The sequence below is a fragment of the Lagenorhynchus albirostris genome, chromosome 17, assembly GCF_949774975.1.
Source record: "Lagenorhynchus albirostris chromosome 17, mLagAlb1.1, whole genome shotgun sequence".
Lineage (NCBI taxonomy): Eukaryota > Metazoa > Chordata > Mammalia > Artiodactyla > Delphinidae > Lagenorhynchus > Lagenorhynchus albirostris.
This window is the reverse complement of record NC_083111.1, coordinates 60613596-60630747: the sequence shown is the minus strand read 5'-3', so window position 1 is coordinate 60630747 and position 17152 is coordinate 60613596. Positions and strand designations below refer to the sequence as shown.

General features: G+C 37.9%; 1 protein-coding gene across 2 annotated transcripts in view; it reads left to right on the top strand.

The window, feature by feature from the left end:
- The window catches only part of EIF3H (eukaryotic translation initiation factor 3 subunit H), an 86930-nt gene extending 72515 nt beyond the window's left edge, over window positions 1–14415 (top strand). Inside the window, exons 4-8 of one of the 2 annotated variants that reach the window (XM_060128154.1) lie at window positions 1253–1352; window positions 2575–2724; window positions 10203–10320; window positions 12324–12456; window positions 14192–14415. In XM_060128154.1, coding sequence (XP_059984137.1) covers window positions 1253–1352; window positions 2575–2724; window positions 10203–10320; window positions 12324–12456; window positions 14192–14289 — 599 coding nt within the window. In that variant the 3' untranslated portion in view covers window positions 14290–14415. Of the gene's footprint in view, window positions 1–1252; window positions 1353–2574; window positions 2725–10199; window positions 10321–12323; window positions 12457–14191 lie in introns of both variants that reach the window. The other variant, XM_060128151.1, reaches the window with a different exon arrangement.
- Window positions 14416–17152: the final 2737 nt, after the last annotated feature.

Sequence of the window (17152 nt, the reverse complement as noted above, 5' to 3'; positions counted from 1 at the left end):
CATTTGAAGGGGCTGGTGGAACTAGACCAGATGTCTAACAAACCCCGATTGCTAGAGTGTCTGGCTCTGTACGTGACTGACCAATCATAACACAGTGTGCCAAGTTTTTTTATACCTCTGACAGCAGCGTACAAAACCTGGACTGTTTCTTAGCACAAAGATTTTTTTCTTTTCGGCCTATTTAATGGTGTTTCCTCAAGCTCTCCAGACCAGATGTTCTGTGCTGTATCAGAACTGTAGGCAATTTAACAGCTTTATAGCCTTCCCCCTCCCCAAACACTCACAGTTTGCCATATCTGGCAGACTTGCATATAGTTTCCAGCTGAGAAGTAAATGTAACGTCCTGAGTATCTGTCAGAAAAAATACTAATGAATACGATCAATCTTATGAGCTGCCCCCAAATTGTTTCAGTATGTTAACAATTGGATTGCAGTAAAGAACAAGTTGTTAAAGTGTACTTATACTGGCTGGAAACATTGCATCATCAGACCTTGATGAATTTTCCACTTGTTTCAATCTATTTTGGTTTTCATTTTATCACCTATTGCTAAAAGTTTCACTGTGTTAAGTTTCAGGCAACATGAATGTTAACACAGGTTTTAGGCGAATATTGGCATACCGGAGCCGTTATGCAGCAAGTGCTAAGCTCCCTTACTCACGGAGTGTTTAAGCGTTAGCTTTGATAAAATTAGTTTCTCTAAAACTAAAGAGACACTTGTGATTGCACTTTGACTTCAGTGGTTTTGTTTTTAGAATCTGCTTTAACTAAAAAATTTGAACAGTGATTGTTAGGATGGATAAATTTTGGAAGGGCTGTTTATTTAAATTAGTGGACTAAGAACTACACAATGTGTCCAGTGAATTTTCATGTTTAATATTCATTAGTATTTTCCTTCTAATTATACAAGATGTATGTAAGATGTATAGAACATATGCTATATTTAATTTTTGTCAAGATTGCTGGTTCTAGCTGAGGAATAGATTTGAAAATAACTGTATTTTGTATCTTTTGTTTATACTTTCGGGAGGAAGTTATTCTGCCTATTATAAGTAGGATGATAGGTTCCTGCATTTTCACTTACTGTTTGCTATGCTGGTTTGAATCTGCTTCAAATTGTGTTCTGATTATTTATTTTGATCTTCATTTTGCAAAGACTATGATAATTAACAGAATGTGCCCAGAACCAGTGTCATTTGGGCACTGGTAGTGACAGAATTCTTAGTAATTTCTTTTTCTTTTCCTTATTTGAGATCCCATAAAAACTGCCCAAGGGTCTCTCTCACTAAAGGCATACAGACTGACTCCTAAACTGATGGAAGTTTGTAAAGAGAAGGATTTTTCTCCCGAAGCGTAAGTGTTTGGGGGCCTATAAGGCATATGTTAAGGATCAGGTGTTTTTCTTTTAAGATATTAGTTTGCCACATGTATTGAATCCTCGGTGGTGGTGTGGTAATGCTTTTGCCATGTGGACGGTAGAAGTTTCTGCATGGCTGAGTGCCACTTGATTTCTCCCTTTCCATGTTTAAACTGTTCTTTATGGAATGTCTCATCTGTTGTTCTCAGCATGAGTGAATTCAGTTAGAGTGGGGATTAATTAGCTACTGGATTTGAAGAAATATATGATTAAATAAAGGGAGGTGGGATGAGTGAGTGTTCAGTGGCTGTCAGATTGTAAGTTCTGTATCAGAACAGTCGTGAGCTGTTTGTCTTATTTTCTGACCTGTTTCATTGGGGGTGTGTGTGTGGAAAGATATAAATATTTTGGGGGGTTCAGTAAGGAATGTGGATTTTTTGGATATTTTATGGGTGACAGGTATGCAAAGAATTAATTGAAAAAGCTGTTTTGTGATCCTACATAATGGCATTGGAATATTTACATTAAAATTAAAAAAATTCAGAATTCTTTCATTTTCTGTTAATTATAGGAATTTTTATTTCTTCTTAAAGTTAGTGCTTTTGACTTCATGTAGGACAGACAATTCATTACTAGTTTACCATTTGGTTCCTAAAGAAATTAAGATGCGAAGCATTTAAAAAGAAAAGCTAACTCTTGAACAGTTCCTGGGCATGGTAGTTATAACTAAACTCTGAGGAGTTGCGTTCTCGCCGTGTTCTCAGCCACCGCGTGTGGAGTAACGTGTGAGTGTCCTGCTACTTGTTAATCTCTTGAGTTCAGTTGGCTTTTAAAGTGAACTTTCCAAAAACTAGAGTATTTCTCTTTTCTAGCTACTTTAAATATTTTAGATATAGATTATATAGCATGATTTCCTATGGCATTTACATTTTAGTATCTGAAATTTTGAAGATAACCTGATTGTGAAGAAACAATAGTTTCTTTTGCTAAGAGTCTTATTTTCTAGTCTTATAGCTCCAACTCGGATCATTTTCAGAGTTGTTCAAATCACTCGACTTAGGCTTGACTCTGTAAAACTCTAGTTTCTCTCCCTTTTTAAAAGTGCTAATGAGACAAAAATCCTGAAGAGGGCCTGTAATTAGGGAAAATGTATGAAATAATCACTTTAACACTTAACTTCTGACCACCAGACTAATGTATTTTTAACATGCTTCACAGATTGAAAAAGGGAAATATCACCTTTGAGCACATGTTTGAAGAAGTGCCGATTGTAATTAAAAATTCACATCTGATCAACGTCCTAATGTGGGAGCTTGAGAAGAAGTCAGCTGTAGCAGATAAACATGAATTGCTCAGTCTTGCTAGCAGGTAAGCGGCCCTGTCTAATGAAAAGTCCCTTTTTTATCACTTTCTGCAAAAGAGTCTTTTACTTAGACTTTAACCTGTGAAACAAGAAGAAAATTACTTAAGCACATTTTGAGGTTCTTAAGACATAGTAGCAACATGTAGTACTTGTCCAGCTCTACTAAAATCCAAGGAAAAACACCGTGGTTATTGATAAAGTGAGATGGTGTTTGAATACTAATAGCTCCTGTTATTATAGGAACGCTCTGCTGCCTTCTCTGTGTCATTTTTGCTTTGAGATGGTCCATGCCCACAGGGGAGGGGTTTTGTGATTTGGCTCAGCTTTATTTATTGTACAGTATCCTTAGAGGCCGTGGTATTAGGTCTGGATATTTAATAATGCTTGGGAGAAAACCAAAATGCTTCTTTGTTTTACTGTGGCATTTGCCCTTGTTCAGATGTAGACTCTATAAGCAGTAAGCTTTCCATTTGAATTTTCAACCAAAATTAGAATTTTCTGAACCTCACACTGGCTTTTGCTTCTTAGACAGTGGTGACATCATTTGCTTCATCGTGACTGCTTTGGCTATCTAGTTGCTAAGATATTATTTATTATATTGATAAAATGCTGACTGAGGTGTTCTAAAACAGATTATTTCCTTTATGAAATTAATGTTTCATTTCCCCTCATTGATTGCTTTTAACAGAAATATGAACAGAGTCATGTATATAGCTCCTCTTAAATTCCCTTTAAGCCTGATGTTAGTGATTGTTTTGTGGCAGGAGAAGGCTAATAGCAAGTAGGTAATCTATCAGTATGCATTTGTTGAATGGCTTAGAAAAACAAGGTGTGTTTTCATAAAGCAACCAGTTTGGAACAGAAGCTCAGTTATTTATCAGGTTTCTAGTTATCCCAGATAGAAGCTAGTACAAAAGAATATGCAGGCTTTGTACTTCTTCAGTATAAGACAAGTAGGGGTAAACCCAGAAGGACCAGTATACCCAGTGTTCTTCTCCATGCACTGGGATGGGTGGCACTGTGGTTGAAGTGCCACCTTCATTGCATGAATTCATCACAGAGGCCACTAGAAAGTCTTAACAGGGGAAGGAGATGGAAACTGGATGGTAAACGGAGGGCTCAGTAATACAGCCAGGTTGCAAGGGTCATTTGGCACTAAAGAGTGTACTGTTTGACTGCAAATGTATGTTCACAATAGTCCTTTAATTTGTCTCTTTTAGAAGGTCATATTTTTCTTCATTGCTTTCACAAACACACTCGGCACACCTGTATTTAAAGCATTGAGCTAAGAACCTTTTTCAGCATGCAATTTGATGTATTAAGTATATAGTTATATAATAATTTTAAATTTACTATGTGAAAGCTTTTGCTTACGTATTATTTACGTCTTCACCTTTCCCCGAGCTTCCTTTATTGAGGGTACAAAACAAATACAGCCCTTCTCTGCTTTCCCATTACCAATGAGCTGGTCTGTAATGTCTGTTTGTCCAAAGCGGCATTTAGAATAGCCGAGAAAATGTTCCCAGTTCGCCATAGCAACTAAGATCTGGACAAATACTTTATTATAGTTTTTAATCTTCTGTATTTTATATGAAATAGGAAGAGAAGATGTTTGCTTTCCATGTGAAGTTATTTAAAAGGGTAAATTGGTGTTCCTATTGGGAGAAGAAAAAAAAAAAGAAGCAACCTTGAAGCAGTGCTTATACGAATGGACTGTTACTTTGGCCCAAATTGATAGTCCTAATTTAAAAGACTGAAATGTAACCTTTGTACCTCTCAAATTTTAATTTCTAATATTAGTAGCATGATGATTGCTAATCATCATTTGCCATAAAACTTTTTCTAAGAAACCGCATCAGAATCATTCTGAAGTAGCTCCTTAAACATTTTGCTTGGTCTTGCTTATCACAACCCATATGCGTGTTCCAGTTCTTTCATTTACCTGATAACTTTGCTTTATGCTATGAATAAAACATATTGCATTCCCTTTCATTTAAAAAATTCTAATTCTTAATTTTAATATTATTAGACGGAAGTTCTGGTAATGGTTATTTCATAACAGCCTTTATTAATTTTAAAAAATCAAGCCTTTGGCTTTTCACACATGAAAAAACAATTCTGTTCTTATTTCCTCTTTAAAAAAGTAAACTAAGGGTGGGCATCATACATGAAGGATAATAAGGACAGATTGATACTGTAGCCAGAGCAGACTTATCACTGCACCTCTCCATTCACATCTGTTTAAGTTATCTGTTTTCAGTTCGTTCTTTCCTTGGAAATAAAAGAAAAGACTATATTATTGAAACTGCCAACAATAACTCCGTTTCACGATTCTAGTTGAACTGGTACTGAAAAGATCCCCATAAAATTGCTCTTGGTAGTGGACCTGATTTCCTATGAGTGTTATCTGTGAAATAGTTCTGTATTATTGTTAATTCCTTTTGCCCTTCAAGACCTGTACTGTGCAGATTTTCACGTATTTCTTATTGGTTAGATTTCTGAAGAGCACTATAGTAACAGAAATGTTATGAAATGTTTAAAGTCCACATACCTGTGCTTGTGCTCTTTCACTATAATTACATATATAATTACATATACAACACGTAATGTTAGTACTTCGCGTTAAAGACGCTTTTTAGTAGAGAGGGAAGTTCTCTTCTAGTAGCACCTTTCTCATTGCTAAAATCAGTGTAGTCAGTCTCCAAGATGTAAGGTCTGGAAAAAATAATAGATCTTTCTCTGCAATGGCAGTTAACTCTTCTTAATGGCTTTCTCCAGTGTCATTGCTCTCTCCTCGATCACCCAGTCAAGGATTGGTGGTGATCTTTCCCTTCTGTGAATTTCTTTTGCGCTTAAGAACATAAGTGACTTATTTAACAAGTAATCATGTAGTTAATTACAGTATTTCTTGTATTTAATATAGTTCTTTGGGCCTCAGTTCTTTAACTGGTGAAAATGAGGGATCAGTGTCTCCCCTGAGGCCTCATCCAGCTCTGTCTTTTTCTGCACCCTCTCTCCTTGGGTATCTCCAGTTCCTCTCTGTACTGGTTCTTTTCTGTTACATTTATTGACTGGATTTTCCCATTAATTTTTTTTTTTTTTTAATGCTCGACAGTTGAGAAAAATTGAAAGGATAATAAGTAATACAGTGAACACCCATAAACATTGACCTGTATTCACCAGGTGTATGTGTTGCTACATTTGCACCTGTTCTCTTTCTCTCTCTAGACATAAATGGGTACTTTCTTTCCTGAACCATTTGAAAGTAAATTGCAGACGTGGCACTTAACCCCTAAATACTTGAACATGCATCTCCTAAGAGTAAGGACATTTAAACTTGTTTAAAGTCACCATCATCTTAAACAACAAAGTTACAGAAAAAACACCTTTTGACCTCGTGCCATTAATATCCATCTCCTTTAACCTTTTACTTCATTTTCTCCTCCCCCTGTTTTTTTACAGTCAAACTTCTTAATAGGATTTTCTATATGTCGCTGTCTGTATTTACTCATTTTCCACTTATCCTAAACACTTAGTATTCCATCTATTCTGTGTTGTTAGAGTTCTCGCTGAAGTTGCAAAAGGTAACTTTATCACGATATTGTTGGATGTTATAGAGTGTTGAAAATTTAATATGTTGATAAACCTTCTTCCTGAAGGTTTCTTTGTAGTTTAGGATACTACCACTGGGTTACTTCTGGGTTACTTCTCATTCTCCACAGTCAGCCTTCTTCTGCTCATCCCTAAATATCAGTGTTCCTTGGGGTCTGTCTTCCTGTGTGTGATTCCTGGGGTGATTTCATCTTATTCCTTGTCTTTTGCTACCTTAGGTCAGGGCCTCATTATTTCTTTTCCTGATTACTTTCACAGTCTCCTAACTTCCTGCTCCTAACCTTTTCCTCTTTCATTGCAGTGATCTTGCTAAATGCAAATTGTATGATCATATTACTCCTTTGCTTAAAATATTTGGCTGAATCCCCATTGTCCTTGGAGTAGCATCCAAAATTATAGCCCAACTTCCAAGAGTCTTTGCACCGTGACCGTTTGCCTCTTCAGTTTCATTGCTCTCTTTTTTCCCAGTCTTGCCCTTCTCCCATGCTTCTTCTGATGGACTGTTACTTGCAGTTCTTCAGATGTATCATGCTTTTCATGCCAGTGTCTCTGACCATGCTAACTACACACAGTATCTGCAGTGTCCCTCTGCATCTTCCTTGTCTCCAACTCCCATCTTCAGCTCCTTCAAAAACTCAAAATTCAGCTGTCACATAATCTGGAAAGTCTCATCTGATCCCACCAAACTGTCTTTTATGCTTCTGTTCTATTATAGAATCTACTACCACTGTGTTACATTTCTTTTTGTGTTCCTTGCTTCTCACTAGAGTGCTTTGAGTGCAACAATGTCTTATATAGTATCTTATAACAGAGTGACTGAATATAGTATCTTATAACAGAGTGACTCGAAAAGTATGTTCTCAGTAATGTGTGTGAAAGAATGCATGTGAGAGGGCACAGTATAGTTAAATTTCAGCCCTGAAGTTACTTGGAAAGCATTGTAACTAAATAATCAGTGGATCTGGACATTTGATTAGCTATTGGGGGAAAAAAAATCATTTTAATTCCTGATCTTGCACCATCAGCTCAAATTATGGATGAATTAAAATCAGACTATTAAGAAATTGGGAAAGAACAGAAAAGTGAATACTTAATCTAATGTCCAAAGAAGAAATATTTAAAAGTGAAAAATGATTCACAAAATTACAATGGAATAAGATAAATATGAAATAAAATTTAATTTGAAAAAAGCACTTGATTCTTCAGTTAAGTCATTAGACCAAGCTGCTGGATCGAGGTAATATAGATAGTGCCAGACTGGGATTAAAAGATAAATTTGCGTGCACACACACACACACGCACACACAGACACACACACAGATCTACGCTCTTTCTATTATTTAAGATAAAGAGCCAAAGCTTTCTAATTATTTTCTTTAGGTTACAGATGGAATCCATGTTTTAACTGGATTTACTTTTAGTCATTCCCAGTATTCCCAGTCTGTTTCTTCCTCAGCCTTTTCTTTCTCTGTAAGTGCTGTAACCAACCGTTTAGCTGCTCAAGCCAGGAAACTGGGAGTCTCCCTTGATTCCTCTCTCAGTTCTGCCCACTTTTCTCCATGTTCACTGCCACTGGGCTGTTCCAGGCCGCCACTACTTCTCTCTGCAATGCCACAGTAGATTCTGTGTGTGTGTGTGTGTGTGTGTGTGTGTGTGCGCGCGTGCACACGTGCAGTTTTAAAATAAAATTCATGTAAAATAAAATCTAACATTTTAACCATTTTTAAAGAATGCAGTTCAGTGGTTTTTAATGCATTTGCAGTATTGTGCAATCATTACCACTAATTTTGAAACATTTTCATCACCCCAAGCAGAAACCCCATGCCTCTAAGTAGTCACTTTGCCTCCCCTCATCCCCTTGCAGCCAGTAGTTACTTTCTGTCTCTGTGGATTTGCCTCTTCTGGATGTTTCCTATCAATGGAACCATGCTGTAAGTGGCCTTTTGTGTCTGGCTTCTTCCACTTAGTATAATGCCTTTAAGTTTCATTCATATATCAGTACTTTGCTCTTTTTATAACTCAGTAGTATTTCATTGTATGTACAAATCACAGTTTGTTTATCCATTCATCCTTTTCGGTTTTTTTCCCCAGTTTCTGTCTGTTTTGAATAACGCAGCTATTAACATACATGTACAAGTTTTTGTGTAAGCATAAGTTTTCAGTTCTCTTGAGTATATACCTAGGAGTAGAATTGCTGGGTTATATGGTAACCCTATGTTTAACTTTTTGAGGAACCACCAAACTGTTCTCCACTGTGGCCGCATCATTTTACATTCTCCCCACAACGTATGAGTATTCTAATTTCTCTACATTCTTGCCAGCACTCCACAGTGGACTCTTAACTGTCTCCTAGTTGCTACCCTCCAGTGTATTCTCTGCATAGCAGCCAGGCTAAATCATTTTAAAATTTCAGGCAAAACATGTCACCAGGGATTCATGTCAGAGTCGCGGGTTCTCATTCACACTAAGTGACCGTGTGGTTGGGGTGTTGTGCGAGGCAGCTAATGGCGCCTGGTGTGTGCTTGTCTGGCCTCCGTAGCCTGTCTCTGTGCTCCTCCCATGGCAGGCCTCCTCTTTTTACCTGTCTAGTTCTTACCCACCTCAGGCCTTCAGCACTTGGGCTTTCTTTCACCTAGAATACTTTTTGCATGGCTGATTCCTTCTAATCTTGTGCTTCCAGCCTGTCACCTTTTTTTTTTTTTTTTTTTTTTTTTTGCGGTACGCGGCTCTCTCACTGTTGTGGCGTCTCCCGTTGCGGAGCACAGGCTCCGGACGCGCAGGCTCAGCGGCCATGGCTCACGGGCCCAGCCGCTCTGCGGCATGTGGGATCTTCCCGGACCGGAACACGAACCCGCGTCCCCTGCATCGGCAGGCGGACTCAACCACTGCGCCACCAGGGAAGCTCTAGCCTGTCACCTTTTAAAAGAGATATTCTGACCACACTATCTAAGTGTCTTATCTCCCCTCTTCCCTCCTCCCCCTCCCCATCAATTGTAAGCTCAGTGAAAACCGAGACCAGGAATGTCTCATTCACTAGTGTCTCCTTATTTGCTATCACTGAGGCTGGAACATAATAGGTGTTTAGTAGTTACCTATGTGGAATGAATGAATGAGTACTATTTGTCAGCTAGTGATTTTTAGAGTACATATACGTGTACTGGGCCTTAACATGGTAGGAGATAGTTGTGGGCAGAAATCAGTGAATATGGTGGGTGTTGTACTAACCATTAGCATCTCTTTGTAAGAAGATTTTGGTAAGTAAGCTGCAGTAGAAATTTATGGAGAGGAAAAGAAAGATGAATGACTGTACTTCAGATTTTAGGAAGGGCGGAGGGGAAGGAGCCCTCTTGCTTCATTTGGCCTTGCAGAATAAATGCTATTGTTACTCTTTCAGAACCTGCTAGGTAGAGAAATCATGTGCCAGACGTCTCAGTCCGGTTGCCGGTTCTTCCTTTCTGTGGCTACTGATTTGAATGCTCTGGAGCACAATTGGGGAGAGCGGAGGCGGGGCTCAGGAAACAGGTTCAGGAGTACTGAGCCTAGGTTAAACTTGGTTGTTCAGAAAGTACCCATTTTAGATACCCTGCTAGATATGTTTAACTCTTTCTACTCTGACATGTGTATGCTCTGACACTAAGAAATTGAGCTATTTCAGATACCCTTGTAGTTAATAGTTGTGGGTTCGGTATGGAAAGTTTAATAGCAAGCCGGCTCTCATTCTCTCCTCTGCCTTTGCTTTCCTGTATGTGTGTGCTTTCATTTTTTTTAGCAAATGGCAGATCAGTTTAATATTTCAAAACTACTTAGAGCAGTGGCAGAGCTATAACTTTAAAGTATGACACGTCAGTATACTTACTTTATATTTCAGCAGTCATTTGGGGAAGACCCTCCAGTTGCTGATGGACAGAGTGGATGAAATGAGCCAAGATATAGTTAAATATAACACATACATGAGGAACACGAGTAAACAGCAGCAGCAGAAACATCAGGTTGGTATTATGGGAAAATTCAGCAAACATAGAATTTCTTTTGAAGTATGGTGCTTCAAGAGTCATCTTCAAAATGATCTTAATTATCTTTGATAAAGCATTGACTCTTAGCTAGTAACTCTATCATGTTTTAAAAGATTATTCTTTATATAGTATATTCTTAATATATTATTTACAAGTTGTACTTAAAAATACCTATCTTGAAGAGAGCTGGTAGATTAAGCTTGGATTGTAATGCCAAGGTTATGCAAAAAAGAGATACATTTATTGAGAAAATCAGAGGCAGAGAGATTCTAGAGGGTCACAGCTCATTTCTTTACTAACTATAATTGGTTTGCTAGTGGCTCATTGCAGTACAGTTAGCAGTCTTCAGTTCATTTAAAAAACTGAGCAATTGTGATTAAGAGCAAGCAATTTTGATAGGAAATAATAGATCAACTGCTGTGAAATGGATAGTATAATACGGATTTATCTGGAATTACCTGGATATTCTCATATGCGCATCCACACTGCTCTGGCCATTTAATCTTAATCTTTATTAGTGTTGCCTGAAGACCACATGATTTTCACAGTTCCTGGAATACTGTTTTGGACTATATTGCTCTGAAATGTTCTTAGCATTTGATTCATAGATAAGTTGATTCCAGAATGTACATATATGTGAGTGTTTGATTACTCTGTTCATTAAAATGTACTTTAAATTAGACGTTGGTAACTGTAGGATTTTAAGCACAACTAAGTGGTTCTGAGAATATCATATTTAAAAAATTAATACCAATGTTCATATATTTAGTGAAATTTAAAATACTGTGTTTCTGCACACATAGAATTTTTAAAACACATATAAATCTATAAAGTATCATTTTTTTAACTGAAAAGATGGTGGTGAAGATGGTGATGGTGAAAGTCTCTTATAAACTGGGGAGAATAAAACCAGCTTGATCCCATTCCCTTGCTGGTTCTTCCTGTAGGTAAAAGACCCAACTGGAGGATCAAATTGAAAATCTGTCACCAATGAAACAGTTGATTCTGGAAACCAATCTTAGGAGATATTTTTTAGAATTCTAGTATGATATAAATTTTTGCATTTGACATTTATTCCTACTTAGCACCATTCATAACCCTTTTTAGATTTGTCTCACTTCTACTCTCATACCCCATAATGAGTAGAAATTTTTGCAAAGCAAGTTACTTTCCTTATCTAAGGACTTAAAATTTTACAAGCCTACCCTGGTTTCGCATTATCTGACCTTTTAAGGCTGTGTGTGGGATATTATTTCCTCTGCTGTTGTAAGCAATCCACAGCTATTAGCGTCTTGATTGTAGTTTGAACTATAAGTTTATAGTTGATATATACCTTTATATATAACCCCACTTTCTCTGCATTGAGTCTTAAGAATCCAGAGTTTGAAAGTTTTTGAAGCATTATCTGTGCTAATATTCTTTCTTCGGTGTAGAGCTAAAGCACAGATGATTATCTGTTGTTAGGAATTGATAGTATTTACTGTTATAATAATAACAGGAATGGTGACGTTATAATAGTAACATCATCAGTATTATTGTTACTTTGGTCAATAAGGATAAAGCTGAAAAAATTCCCCAATATGATATTTCATTACTTAGTTCTTCAAGTTAAGATGAATCATACTTGCAGTGCTGTTTACCCCGTTGTCATAATTGGTCAAGTTACTCCCTTTCGCTCATGAATCTTGAGCTTCTTTGCCTGTAAGCCCCATGTTTCTCACATAACCAGTTTTGTTTTTCTAAATCATTAGTTATATAATCTTAGAGCTCAGAGTGACACTAGAGTTTACAACAAGGAAGTTTTCTTTGACTGTTAACCATATTTAGCCTCTTAGAAGCAAGAGTTATGAAGGGTTACATTTATAAAACCGAGATTGGAGTTCAAAGCAGTGGAGTTTTGCTGATCACATAAGTGAGGGAGGTCTTTTTTCTCCCCAGGTAGAGAAAAATAACCCAGTCATTTCCTCTCTGAATTTTAGTATCAGCAGCGTCGCCAGCAGGAGAATATGCAGCGCCAGAGTCGAGGAGAACCCCCGCTCCCTGAGGAGGATCTGTCCAAACTCTTCAAACCACATCAGCCCCCTGCCAGGATGGATTCTCTGCTCATTGCAGGTATTGTTAGCCAGTGCAGAGCATGGCTGGTTTTCTTTATTCTTTAGGAAGCAGGAGACAGTGAGAGATTCACAGGGTAAGACATCTAAAAGTTAGTGTATTTAAAATGGTTAAATGATGGACTTGAATCTAGCACCTGTAATTTCTGAAATTTAAGAATTTGTCAGTCTTTGTTATTTCTAAGGTCCTTTCAGTGCTTCACTCTGTGTTTATCTAAACAAACACTTTTGAGATGGGATTATATAAACTTTCTAAAATGGGAAGGTTTTGTGTGAGTCATCTTTCATGGAAACCAAGAAAAAGTGTTTATCATCTCATAATGCAAAAGACCATTGAGTTCAAACCCCTTACTTTTGATGTTCTAGCCTAGCCTTGAGCCCAGTCTGTAAGTGGGTATTTGAATTGAACTGAAGTTTTTGACTCAAAGAAGTATTTCCCTTTCTTTGACTTGTATTGTAGCAACATGAATGTAACTCTCCATGGAATTTCTCTGGGGATAAACATTTAACACTGCCTTAAGGTAGTAGAGCCATTGTGTCCTGTGCCAGGACTTGATTTTGAATATATAACATTCATGCCCTTATTTAGCTATAATCACCTTATTTCTGTATGAATGTTGTTGAATACTGTTTGATTCAGTCAGCCAGTTGTCTGAGAGATTTGTTAGAGTGAAACTCCAACTCAGAGAAAAGAGGGTCTTCTGCAATTTCTCAATTCTGTTGATATATTTTTAGTGTGGGGGAAATTCCAAATTCCTTAAAGCTTTCTGGTACCTGTATAAATGAGATTCGGGAAACTGAGACACTTTACTTACTTAAGGGCCACTTCAAGCAGAATTGTATTTCTTATACCTTCAAGAAATGTGTAACTGTTGCATCAGATTAGATCATTAGTTTTAAGACTAATGCAGTGGTGGAGCCCTTTCCTCACATGGGCTCCTTGCTCATGCTCTGTCTGGGCTCTGGGGGTGCAGGAGCAGGCTGTTAATATTTCCGGAGCACGGACTGAAAACTGCTGTAGTTAACGTCTGGGTCAGGTGGGTCTGGTTAGTTTACAGTTCTGTGATTTGGTATCTCCTTTCTAGCTGGCTAAGAAGAGCTAGCGCTGTTTTCTCACTTGTGGTAGTTACAGTGTTGGTCTGGTCTGCACAGTTAGTACATTTTGATTGACAACTAATATGTGCTTAACTGCTGATAATCTTTTTAGAAGTTGTCGTTTTTCTTCATTATCCATGTAACCAAGAGTGGAAGATAGCTTATTTAAAAAAAAAATTTATATTCTTTATTAATCCCTTATGAACGAATAGAATTCTTAACTTTTTAAAAAAAATTTTATTGAAGTATAGTTGCCCTACAGTATTATATGTTCCAGGTTTACAATTTAGTGAATCACAGTTTTTTAAGGTTATACTTCATTTAAATTTATTACAAAATATTGGCTATATTCCCTGTGTTGTACAATATAGCCTTGTAGCTTATTTTATACCTAATAGTTCGTACGTCTTATTATTCCCTACCCCTATATTGCCCCTCCCGCCTTCCCTCTCCCCACTGGTAACCACTAGTTTGTTCGCTAAATCTGTGTCTGCTTCGTTTTTGTTTTTGATTCAAAACATAACAAAATAAAATTCTGATGATTCTGTGTTATGCTGATTTTCTTGTTTGACTAGTATTCTGGGTCATTTTACAGTTTGTGGAACATTATGACTCTCTTTCTCACTTTCCCAAATGCACAGGCCAGATTAACACTTACTGCCAGAACATCAAGGAGTTCACTGCTCAAAACTTAGGCAAACTCTTCATGGCCCAGGCTCTTCAAGAATACAACAGCTAAGAAAAGGAAGTTTCCAGAAAAGGAGTTAACGTGGACTCTTGAGATCACATTGGGGCAATTCTCGGAAGAAACACACTTGTATATTGAAAAGTCTTTCTAGCAAATAATAAAATAATAATAAAATAATCTCGACTGCTTGCTCATTTGGTTTTAGACATATTATATTTATCTTCTTATTTTTATTTAGCTTATACCTGTGTATTTCCAAAGATAAAGCAGGCTTGACCAGAAGCATCACCAGGCTCAGACCTACAGGCTCCATCACCTTTGTTATACCTCTGTGGTGCCACATTTCAGCCACCGAGTCCAGTGCTGCTTGTCCCGATGCCCGACCCAGAGGCCCTGGTACCTACTGTGAATCTAGTGCTTCTTCGCTCCCAGGTGAGCGCCCCTGAAGCCCCAGGCTTTGTGTGCTTGCCCCGGCACCCCTGGTCCCCAGGCCTAGAATCGCTTGGCATGCTTCCCGTGGGTCCGCCTTTTCATTTCTTCAGGTGATGGTTGCCCAGGCCCCATGCTCATAGGCCATTCATCGGGCACAAGAATTAAAAAAAAAAAAAAATCATTTCACCAAAGGACCATGTTTTTGTATGAAAATGAAATTGATTCTGTGTGTGTGTGTTTTCTTTTTAATTGAGGGCTTCATGTTTATTTTTTTTATACCGTGAAATATAATTATGCTAATAACAAGTTTTATGAGTGGGGAAAGAAGAATTGGGAGACAAGTGCTACACTGGAGGGAAAAGACTATTTTAATAATTTTGTATTTGAAAGAAAAAAAAAAAATCCTGCCATTTGTATAACCCCCCAATCAGTGAGATTGACCAGCCGGCGGAGGTGTGCCTGTGAGACTCTTACGGATGGTTTTCCCTTTGAAGACACGGCTCCTGGGAAGATGATCAAAGGAATGGGTGGTGGGTAAGAAGAGTTGAGAAATCCTTTTTTTTTTGCAGTAACATTGTTTTCGAGGCAAGACTGGGGCTCTGGGATCAGTCAGCTGGATCGCACCCTGGCTCTTTTCCCTTTAGTGGGTCCTGAGACACGTCGTATCTCACTGTCCTCGTGCAGAGGAGGTGAGAGAAGGAGACCAGTGTAGGGTGCTGTGGGCGCTGACAGAGTCCACGGGGAGCCGTGGTCGGTGTGGAGCAGCCTCGGAGTGAGCTGTGACGCAGGGCGCGCCCTGGGCCCTCGTTCAGGATGTTGGGGGTTGTTAGCAGGTTTTTGCTTTTAAAAAGATCTGGCCCTCGAACATCCTAGAATTCAAGTCCTTGCTCACATGTAATTAATTTTCCTAGGATAAATTCCTAGAAGCGGACTTACCGGTCAAAGGGTATATATAATTCTAAGGCTTTTAGTTGCTATATTTCCGTCAAGAAAGGTTATACTGATTTGCACTCCCGCCCATGGTGATTCCTTATTAGAGTGAACACATTTGAGTGTGACTGTGTTAGGCAGAGGAGGTATAGTGATAAACAAAGCTGGTCAAGGTCCCTGCCTTTGTGGATGGTATACTCTTGGTTCATTTCCCTGCATTCTAGTTGCCTAGATTTGGAATTTTGTTGTGGATAAACAAAGCGCCCTTGAAGTATCAAAGAGCAAACTAAAAAGAAGGAAGGGGGCTTCCCTGGTGGCGCAGTGGTTGAGAATCTGCCTGCTAATGCAGAGGACACGGGTTCGAGCCCTGGTCTGGGAGGATCCCACATGCCGCGGAGCAGCTCGGCCCATGAGCCACAACTGCTGAGCCTGTGCGTCTGGAGCCTGTGCTCCGTAACAAGAGAGGCCCGTGCACCGCGATGAGGAGTGGCCCCTGCTTGCCACAACTGGAGAAAGCCCTCGCACAGAAACGAAGACCCAACACAGCAAAAATAAATAAAATAAATTAAAAAAAAAAAGAAGGAAGGAAAGTCAGTTCAAACATAATCTTATATACTCTTTTACTCATGGTATATGTTTAATTTAACAGGATTCAATTGTATTTTTTAAAGATGTGGCTATTTCTGCATTCTGTATGACTGTTTAGGTCCTCATAACTCAGTAATGTGTGAGTACACACTTAAAAGAAGATTTCAGTAGTTTTTGAGTTAGGAATTACTGTAGTGGGAAAAACTGTTTAGGAAAACATGTCAATGGAAATTAAATCTCCACAGTATGTAGTGTTAGGGAATAGCTTCTGTTCGGCATTTGATTTGAGTGCTATATTCTGACAACCTTCAGGAACAAATACATGTGGTTCATCTTCTATAAATATTTGCAGTTTCTTCACGTTGAAATGAGAAAAGCTCGTAAACTGAGTACCAAGTCTGATAAATCATTCACTTACCCAAGAACAAGAGGAACAGAAAAAACTAGCATATTAACCTAATGGAAAATTAAATGTTACAAAGTAAGAAAAGTAAAACCTTTTTGATATTTAACCTCATAATCATGGATAATACTTTGTAGGTTTCTAGATAATGTAACATTATATTTAATTGAAAATACCTGAGAATGAATCTTTAGCCTCCCCAAAATACCTTACTTTTTTAATATGGAGGTAAACTAAAGGAACTTTTTTCTCCATTTTTTGAAGCTTGGAAATGGAGATGTGGTTATCTAATGTTAATGTCATTAATGGAGTTCGGTGTAACTTCTCATTTGCAGCATCTAAATATTTAAGTTTTAGTGTCTTCTAAAATGTTACTACACTGTTCACAGTATGTTTTTACAACATTCTTTGGAAAACCTATGTCAGCTTTACTTTGAAACCATGCTGGCATTGAACTCTGATATGGATATTAGAATGTTATGAAAGAATTTTTTATTTAAGTTGTAAATTCCATCTTATAGTAAATATTTCTCATTCAAATTAAATATGTAATATACCATT